Below are 10,104 nucleotides of genomic sequence, written 5' to 3'. Positions count from 1 at the left end.
GTTCAACACAAACAAAGCACATTAATATTGCTCCATGAAATAGTACCAACTCTGCTTTTTCTCTTCACACTTTTCACATGATCAAACAAAAAAAAGTGTACTAATTGCTCAGTTTCCATGAAAGGAACTCAAGCTTTGTAAAAACTGATCTTGGTTTTTGTCTGATCCAAAGTTATTTACAGTACATGATATAGAAAATTAAAGTCACCCAGTAGGGCAAAAAAGTGCCTTGAAGTGCAAGAAGTCATATTTTCTCAAGAAAATTTGTAAAAGCAACAGTCTTGGTTTTTGTGCTAGCTGACCCACTTGATTTCTCAATAATGGGGTTCTCAATTTGTGTTCAAGAATACGTTTTGTGGAGTAAATTTGATGTGGGTTTTTGTTGAGAGTGTTGAAGGTTGAACCTTTTAGAAAATTTGGGTGGTGGTGAGAGAGAAGTTGGATTTGAGATGAGAGGTGGTTCAGATGTGGCGGTGGTCGGAAAATTTGTGGTGGTGGCAGTTAAGGCGGCAAAGGAGCTTTCAAGAAGAGCTTTAGTTTGGGCTTTGACTCATGTTGCTCAACCTGGTGACTGTATTAAGCTCCTGGTGGTTCTCCCTACTCAATCCTCAGGTACTCCTCCATATTTCTTAAAGGTTTAATCTTACTTTATATTTCTAGTTAGTCAAATAAATTTGAAGGAGGTTCATGGTGATGACTAAATTGGGTAGTATTTCATTATAAGGTAGTAAAAAGGTATGGGGTTTCTCAAAGTTCACCAGTGACTGCACCAATGGAAAATCTCTATCAGGAACCAAGTTAGATCAGAGAGATGATATTTCAAATTCATGCTCTGTTATGTTGAGCCATCTCCATGATGTTTATGATCCTGATAAGGTATGCATGAATTTCTTTGTATAAATCATGTTTAGATGATTCGTTCTGTTTCTTCTGGTAACAATTTCTGCTTCTTTTGAGCAGATAAAAATCAGGGTAAAAATTGTTGCTAGTTCATCATGTGGAGTGGTGGCTACTGAAGCCAAGAAGGTTCAATCAAATTGGGTTATATTGGACAAGTAATAGAATCATGTAAACTTTATTCTCTTGCATGATGAACAATGACTTGCATTTTAAAACTCTTAAACTGTTCTTAGTTAGAGATAATTACTACCACTCGAATTTCAATGATCTAATATCTAAAAGCCTTATAGGCAAAAACAATGAGTTTTTAAGATTCACAGAGAAAACATTGATTTTGATCTAACCTTAGGGGTTGAAGATAATTATCCCTAGTAATTATTTGGTTGTTGTTTTGAATGTGATGCTGCACCAAGATTTCTCTTTGCATATAGCTAAATTTGTGCTTCGAGATTGAGTTTGTTCAACAAAAACTTTGTTTTCTGTTACTTGACAGACATTTGAAACATGAGAGGAAATACTGCATGGAAGAGCTACAATGTAATGTAGTGGTTATGAAACGGTCTCAGCCGAAGGTGCTTCGCCTGAATTTAATTGGTTCTCCAACGACGCAACCTGAATATTTATCTTGGCCTTTGCCGACTGATATAGAAGCGTCTTCGAAGGACTTTAACAGAAAGTTTGACCAGCCTGATGTACTAAGGGGGCCATATGTAACTCCTGTAAGTAGTCCGGATCACGAATCATCAGCGACTACTACAGATATTGGAGCATCATCAATGTCAAGCTCAGATCCAGGGACTTCCCCTTTTTTCCTCTCCGGAATTTATGGGAGCCAGAAGAAAGAGCATTTATTGTTCACCGATGAAAATCAAAGTCTATATGAATCTGAATCTGAATCTGATGCAGAAAGCGACAAGCAGGCTCGTAGCTCCACAAGATTATATTTCCAGCCATGGATGGACGATTATACGAGCTCTAGTGGTGAGCTTACAAAAGGTTTGCTTGATGGTCATCAAAGATCCAAGAACACAGCTCTAACAATTACATACAAAGGCTTGCTGGAGAATCTATCTAAGTTAGATCTAGAACCTGATATCGGTGTCCTGAACTGCAGAATTGATCTGAATGTAAGCAGAAGTGTAAGGGAAGCAATTTCTTTGTCTACACATGTTCCTCCGGGTCCTCCTCCATTATGTTCAGTCTGTCGTCATAAGTCTCCTGCTTTTGGAAATCCTCCTAAGTGGTTTAGTTATATTGAACTTGAACACGCTACAGATGGTTTTTCAGGACAAAATTTCTTGGCTGAAGGTGGTTTTGGTTCTGTACACCGAGGCGTCTTGTCAAATGGCCAAGTGATTGCTGTCAAGCAACACAAATTGGCCAGTTCGCAAGGTGATCGAGAGTTTTGCTCAGAAGTTGAGGTTCTGAGCTGTGCACAACATCGTAATGTTGTGACATTGATTGGATTCTGTGTGGAGGACGGAAGAAGATTGCTAGTTTACGAATACATTTGCAATGGATCTTTAGATTTGCACCTCTTTGGTAATTGCTAATTATGCATGCTTCATCAAAAATTTTCCTACAATTTATATGTTTTTTGGTATGAATCTACAACTGCATAATTATATCCTCTCAGTAGCCAAGATAAATTCTTCTTGCTGGCAGTTACCTGTATGGAATGCGCATCTTAACAAACAATATCTTTTGCCTTCTTACAACACCAAGGTAGTGACTTGCAGTGTATAAAATTTGCAGGACATAATCGAGATCCATTAATATGGTCTGCGAGAAAAAAGATTGCTGCTGGAGCAGCTAGAGGGTTGAGATATCTTCATGAAGAATGCAGAGTGGGGTGTATTGTGCATCGCGATATGAGGCCTAACAATATTCTCATAACCCATGATTTTGAACCATTGGTATGTCATGATCTTGCTATAATTATATCAAATTAGAGCTTCATGAAATTTGATTATTACTTGTTCATTTTAAAATAACATAATCAAACAAATTCCTTCTTTGTAATGTCAGGTTGGTGACTTTGGACTGGCGAGGTGGCAACCAAATGGAGACATGGGAGTCGAAACAAGAATAATTGGAACATTCGGGTAAATACTATTTGAAGATTCTCTTCTCCTCCATTGCTATAAGTATCTATAATTATGATAAATCAAATCCAAAAACCTTGCCTTATGCAGGTATTTGGCTCCAGAATATGCTCAAAGTGGCCAAATCACAGAAAAAGCTGATGTTTATTCTTTTGGAGTAGTATTGCTGGAGCTAGTTACAGGACGGAAAGCTATTGATTTAAAACGGCCTAAGGGCCAGCAGTGCCTAACCGAATGGGTACGAATATGAACTCAAGAACACTAGCTTTAAATTATAAACCTCTTAAAACATGCTGAAAACCAGACCTGCTTTAGGTTATGGCTAAGTTGCAGTATGGTTTAACTTGAAACCTTGGTCATTGCTTATGTTGTGTGATCTGATCAGGCACGTCCGCTCCTAGAAAAGCAAGCGATTCACGAACTGGTTGACCCACGCTTAAGAAATTGCTACTCCGAAGAAGAGGTGCATCACATGCTGCAATGTGCCTCACTATGCCTCCGTCGCGACTCTCATTTGAGGCCCCGTATATCTCAGGTCAGATTATTATTATTTAAGTCTCTTGAAGTTACAGGCAATGATTCATATAATATACTTGATAACCAACTGATGATGTGAAGTTGTTTCATAAAGGTGCTAAGGATGCTGGAAGATGACATGGTTTAAAATTCAAGCAGTCTCGAGTTTCAAGACGCTGCGAGTTTAAAAGCAGATTGCTCAAGAACAAGATCAGATCAACTGATCGAGGCCTTGAAAAAGAGAAGCTTTTATTAGGAGAAATTTTTTAAAGTTCATTTTTATATGGTAGTCAATTTTCCTATTTCTATTAGCTTGTGATTGTAAATTTTTGGATGTAGATGTAGCTATAGTAATGAAATGGGGGATTTGAACATTTGTGCGCCGTTATTTATTTTTTTGTTGGTAATTGTTTATTTTGTCATTCATTCACTAGCGGCGGGGATAAAAGGACTAATGTGTTGGTGAAATGTAATAAAATGGGAGAAATATAAATATTGACAAATTGCAGGGAGCTTTATGCAATTTGCCTATTTTTCGTCATAAATATTTTTGAAATCGTCAATAAAACCGCCTGTTATTGCAAACTGTCGGGTACAGACACTGATCCGTTTGTTGAGTAGCGCCAAATTGAAGTCTCATTCAAAACAGTAAGAACTAAGAAGTCGATTTTTTCTTGCTCATTTTTCCAATTTCAAATCAAAGAAATTAGCATGAATTTGAATTCTCTCGTCAAAATCCGAAAACCTCGTTTTTTTCTTCCTCTCCGTCGATCAATTTTGTCATTCTTCTCATGTAAGCTTTCAATTTATTTTTCTCCATTAATTTTGATGTTTCAGTGACGAAGTTTACTAATAATAGCTTCTCTTTTTTTTTTTTTTGCTTTAATAGATTCTTTAAACAGTAAAAGCACTGAAGCAGCTTCACAGCTCATAAACCCTACCGTCGTTCACCCTGCCGCTATCGTTCATCCAAATGCCCTAATCGGCGAGGTTCTTCTTCATTATTAATAATTTAATAGTATTATTATTATTTTAGACATAAAAAATAAAGTTTAATTAATATTGTTTACATTTATAGGGAGTTAATATTGGACCGTTCTGCACCGTTGGATCATCTGCTAAGCTAGGGAACGGTTGTCAATTGCATCCTGGTAGTCATGTTTTTGGTAATACAGAGTTAGGGGAGCATTGTGTTCTGATGACGTGAGTTCGTTTTTATTATATGAATTTTTTTATTATGTGCATTTTTATGATTGATAATTTATTATATGAAATACAAAAAGTTATGAAGAAAAAATTAATGTGTCATGCAGTGGTGCTGTGGTTGGTGATAATCTTGCTGCTGGACATACTAAAATCGGAGATAATAACGTAATCGGTCATCATGCTGTTGTTGGTGTTAAATGTCAAGATATGAAATACAAGGTTTATTTTGCTTTCGTTTGTTCCTTTTTCTTTTTTAGTTTGTAAATAATCGATGCTTAATTAGTTTAATGCTTTTGCTATTGTTCTACATCGTCAACTTAACAATGTCTTAGATTTTGTGGGACAATATCCTTTTGAACTGTTCTTGGTTATGATTTCAGTGAATACAATTTTGTTTTGTAACTAGCAGCCTCTTCCAAAGGCTTGGAACCTTTTGAAATAACATAGCCTCCTTCATTTTAATTAGCTAGGTGATGAATGCTTTCTTGAAATTGGGAATAACAACGACATTAGAGAGTATGCTTCAGTACACCTATCTTCAAAGTCAAATGACCAAACGGTATGTGACCTGGTTACCATGTATGCTATCCTATGCGCTATTTTCTTAGGTTGTGGATTTTACATTGTTGTTTATATTCTGATTAGCATTATGCATGCAGATCATTGGAAATAAAAATCTTATCATGGGGTCTTGTCATATTGCGCATGATTGCAGCATTGGCAACAATAACATTTTTGCTAATGGTACTCTTCTAGCTGGCCATGTTGTTGTGGAAGTAAGTCCTGAGCTTATCACGTAATAATTAGGACAGGTAAATCATTTTACATAATAAAACTCCATATGAAGTGTTTGATTAGAGCTTGATAAGTGTTGCGCATGCAGGATTATACTCACACTGCTGGCGGTATTGTTGTTCATCAATTTTGCCACATTGGTTCATTTTCTTTCATTGGTGGTGGGTCTGTGGTATGATACTTTCCTTTTTCTGGTTTTAATTTTTTATTCTGTAATCTAATCTCGCTCGCGTATCAAGGAACCTCATACAAATTTTGTCTGCACTGCATGTGGCATTGGGCATGTCGGCGCACTAATTTTCGAATGCATTCGACAGAGCCACGAGTTTTGTTGTGTGCAATTGACTTAAATGTACTAAAACAAGTAAGATGAAATTTTTATCATGAATGTCGTATTATCACTGAAGGTTACTCAAGATGTCCCTAAGTATGCACTGGTGGCTGGTGAAAGAGCTGAGCTTCGTGGCCTAAATTTGGAGGGTCTTCGGCGAAATGGATTCTCAGCCACACAGGTCAGTGTTTACTGCCATTCTGATGAGTCCAACAAGAAGATTTTTCACCCTTTTCCCATCAATCTTTTATGAGAAGTGTTAAAATAAGTTTTTTTTTTCCAGCAAAATTGTGATGCACGGTTCATAAATTTTAGTAACCGTAGCCATGCTTTATGTTGCTTAGTTTCTTTGTTGAAGAATCAAAGATAGAAATGAGGGTGAGGGCACCTTTGAAATTAGGGTAAAGCATGCTAGAGCTTCCATATTATTGGGTTGAGCTGCCTGATTTAGAGCTTATTTGGATGGGATGCATTGCAATTATGTTCAAGAATGATGGTACACAAGTAATAAACTTAGTAAAGCCATTACTTGTTTGTTCTCACGTAATAGTTCTTTATCAAGATTCATAATTCACTCTTCTCAGTTATTCCTAATGTCACACATGCAGTTATCTTATTAGCTGTAACCTTTGTGTTCCCCTCCCTCCCTAAGCAATTTTTTACAATTACAAGTTGATCTGCAGATCCAAGTTGTAAATGTGCGGCTATCATGACTTTGAGAAGTGTAAACTATGGTAAAAGAAGGTCCGAGTAAAAATTATAATTTTCTCTTTTGGTCCGAAGTCAAAAACTTAGTTTATATTAATGCAACATTATTGAGGCATTTGGTGAATTTTTGACTTCTGATCATGCATCTCTCTATGCTTTCCATATATGCACTTCTGTTATATGTTCTTTCCCTATGATATTTTTGCATGACCTGCATGTATCTTTTGGAACAATCTAGATCCGGAGTCTGAGAATGGCGTACAGAAGGATATTCATGCCTACTGATGCTAATTCTGCACATTTTGAAGAACGTCTTGTGGAAGTGGTATTACACCTCTCTTTCGTGCACATGCATAGAGATTTCAGGCATTGGACATGCTACTTTTACATCTTAACATTCACCAACTATAATAAATCACTTTTGCAGGAACAAGATGAAGAATTGGGTAATGATCCTGTTGTAGGCTCCATGGTTCAGTCTATTCGTGATTCTTTTGCACAAAATCGCCGTGGAATATGCAAGTTCAGACATTTTAGTTGCTCTTGACGATAGACTTTTTTTTTATTATCCGAGTTTCTGCCTCTTTTGAGTTGTAAAGCATTTTCTGCCTGGGAAAGTTACTCTGTATGCTCCTTGTCGATTTTGATCCTGCAACAAGTTACATAGGTTGAGGTAGGCTTATTCATATTCCGAAAGTTCACATACTTTTTATATAAAATTTGTAGCGTCGTTAAGCTGTAGGCTAGACACTCGCTCACTGTTAGAGTTATTCTAGGTTGCTTTGGATACAAATATTCCGTTGTAGAGACTTTAATAAGTTCAGAAATTACGAGCTGAAGCAGATTACAAATTATGCGCAGCGAGAAATCTTCTGAGAAATCTTCTTTTATTTCAATATACTTCAAATGAGATATATTTGTTAAATAACCAATTCACCCAAAAAATGTGAACGAATTTTTTCTTCTATAAAGAGCATACCATTTCTTTATTATGAAGAACGACGAGAGGGAGTCATTGTTAAGGTATGTGCTCTTTCCCCAACTAAAGCAACCATGATCTGCACTTTAAAATAAATTTTTTTAGCTCATTTATCTATATTGAAATAAAAGAATTCATTAAAATAGAATATTATTTTAATCAACAACTCAACTTTAACAATGATGATTATTAGTATAATATTAGCCTTGCCTTTGAGGCAAAAAGACGAGTCAATCGTATGAATAGAAAGTGGATGTACATTGGACATTCATTAACTTTTTGGTATAAATGGGATTTATTAGCTTCATTAAAGTTATAAAAATGTGTAGGCACCATTTTGAATTGAGAAATTTTGGATGAATAAAATCCATAAATTTTGTACAATCTATTAGATTTCTCCAAAATTTATCATTTCGTTAGAAAAATGTCATTAGAATCTAGGCTTAATGCCTTAAAAAAATCTCGATCTTTCATCACCTTTTCAAGACGTTAAAAATTTGTCAATTTTATCTCATTTAGCATTTTTTTTCATTTCAATTGTACCCTAAAGGATAAAATTAATTTTTATTTATTTGACAAAAGTTCAAAAAAAAAAATTAAAGACCTAATCACTCAAAAACCCCTCACCTTTAGACTTTTTTTCAATTCCACCCCGACGTTGAAAAATTGTCAATTTTACCCACTTTTGAATTTTCCGTTTTCAATTGTACCCTAATTTTTTAATTTTTGTTAATTTTTTTACTTAAATGATGAAATCATTCAATTAACTAAGTCTAAAGATGAAAATTAATTCTTTTTTCTTCAAAAAAGTACAAATAAGTCCTTTATTATTAAAAACTAACTAAAAACCATAATCAAATTAACACTAATTTAAATTTTTAATTAATTTAACTAAATTTAAATAAATTTAAAAAACATATAATTAATATATGCTAGACATGGAGGATGTTTTTAAATTTTTTTCCAAATAAAAGAGACGTTGATTTAACATTTCAGGGTACAATTGAAACACAAAAATGTAAAATAGGGTAAAATTGACAAAATTTTCAACGTCAGGGTATAATTGAAAAGGGGCTAAAAGGTTGGGTTTTTTTTAAGACATTAGGCCTTTTTTAAAATAGTCAATTTAATATAAAAAGTTAATCTAATGCAAAAAGGATGAATTTAGAAAAAATTTGCTAAATAAAAAAAGGTCAATTTTATGCTTTAGGATACAATTGAAATGAAAAAAAAATACTCCCTCCATTTTTTTAGTTGTCCATTTAGAAAAAATTACACATACCAAGACAATGCTCATTTTGTCTTAAATTGCAAAGAAAAATACTAATATAACCCCACTTAGTTAATAAATGCTTTCTAAAGTAAAGTATAGAGTCATTTATTAGGCATGGATAAATTTGGAAAATAAAAATTAAAACCATCTTAAATCTCTAAATGGACAACTATTGATGTAAAAATATATTTGCGTAAAGTGACAACTAAAAAAAATGGAGGGAGTACAAAATAGGGTAAAATTGACTGGTTTGCAACGTCAGGCTAGGGTTGAAAAGGAGGATGAAAAGTTAGGGTTTTTTAAGATATTAGGCCTATAATTTATGGATTATGAAAATTTTCCATCCGTGAAATTTCCTAGATTAAATCGCCTCCTGATGAAAAAATTAAAATTTATTATTTTTTTTATGAACGATGAAATATTTTAATATTTAGTTGTTTTAAAAATACTTTTATAAATCTATATATTCAGAATGTAAAATTTATATATTTATAAATTTTATATTTTATAATTTCAAAAACGCTCAATCCAAACGTATTTGTAAGAATCGATTGACAGTTGAATCATGAAAACAGCCAAGGACCATTGCCCAGTGTGTTGCATTTTTTTCTTCACATTTTAACTTGAAATAGATTTGCTTCTTTCATATTGAACTTTTAAGTATTATTATGAAGGCTTAAAGGCAAAAAAAAAACCAAACCTTTATGACTTGTTGCAATTATATCCAAATCTTTTAATTTTTGCAATAATATCCAAATTGCATTATTTTGTTGCAATAATATCCAAATTGCACTTTTTATATGAATTTTTTTGAGTTTTTTGTCATTTTTTGGGAATTTTACTATATTATTATACATCAAAACATAATAATAGCCTAATATCTTAATTGAAAACAACAAGTTTAGCCATCAATTTGACTATTATTGCTATAAAAAATGCAATTTGGATATTATTGCAACAACAAAAATGCAATTTGGATATTATTGCAAAAATTAAAAGGTTTGGATATAATTGCAACAAATCGTAAAGGTTTGGGTTTTTTTTACCATTAGGCCTATTATGAAGGCTGATGCTCTCGATGTTATTTCAAACTTTCGACTGTCATTAAAGATGGATATTAATCCGTTAATTGATGAGTGTGTTAGCTAGTAAAACAATTTAGTAATTTATGTGTTAATTTTGTAAGATGATCTGTGAATACTGCAGAGCATATTTCGCATTTTTTATCGAGTCGGCATGATTTGTTCGATAGTCATCCTGCATCTCTTACAAATGTAATCACTTCTAATTT

General features: G+C 33.8%; 2 protein-coding genes across 3 annotated transcripts; both read left to right on the top strand.

Annotated features, from left to right (window-relative positions):
- Positions 1–3,895, top strand: LOC126668797 (inactive protein kinase SELMODRAFT_444075). Its single transcript, XM_050361975.1, has 9 exons — positions 1–612; positions 725–876; positions 961–1,055; positions 1,394–2,442; positions 2,656–2,816; positions 2,929–3,005; positions 3,096–3,243; positions 3,391–3,540; positions 3,637–3,895. Exons 1-9 carry the CDS (start codon positions 450–452, stop codon positions 3,667–3,669), a joined length of 2,028 nt encoding a protein of 675 aa, XP_050217932.1. The 5' UTR covers positions 1–449; the 3' UTR covers positions 3,670–3,895.
- Positions 3,896–4,025: 130 nt separating this feature from the next.
- Positions 4,026–7,441, top strand: LOC126668798 (probable acyl-[acyl-carrier-protein]--UDP-N-acetylglucosamine O-acyltransferase, mitochondrial). 2 transcript variants are annotated; one of them, XM_050361976.2, is made up of 10 exons: positions 4,026–4,314; positions 4,411–4,511; positions 4,600–4,724; positions 4,835–4,946; positions 5,194–5,286; positions 5,387–5,503; positions 5,611–5,694; positions 5,930–6,034; positions 6,800–6,886; positions 6,989–7,441. In XM_050361976.2, exons 1-10 carry the CDS (start codon positions 4,233–4,235, stop codon positions 7,106–7,108), a joined length of 1,026 nt encoding a protein of 341 aa, XP_050217933.1. In that variant the 5' UTR covers positions 4,026–4,232; the 3' UTR covers positions 7,109–7,441. The 2 variants fall into 2 exon arrangements, with proteins under 2 accessions (XP_050217933.1, XP_050217934.1); XM_050361977.2 differs by lacking the exon at positions 6,989–7,441 and adding an exon at positions 6,537–6,597 and having other exon boundaries at positions 6,800–6,887.
- The last annotated feature ends 2,663 nt before the right edge of the window (positions 7,442–10,104 follow it).

Source organism: Mercurialis annua, linkage group LG2 (assembly GCF_937616625.2).
Source record: "Mercurialis annua linkage group LG2, ddMerAnnu1.2, whole genome shotgun sequence".
Lineage (NCBI taxonomy): Eukaryota > Viridiplantae > Streptophyta > Magnoliopsida > Malpighiales > Euphorbiaceae > Mercurialis > Mercurialis annua.
Note: the sequence above shows the minus strand (reverse complement) of the source record. Positions and strands in the feature narration are given on the sequence as shown.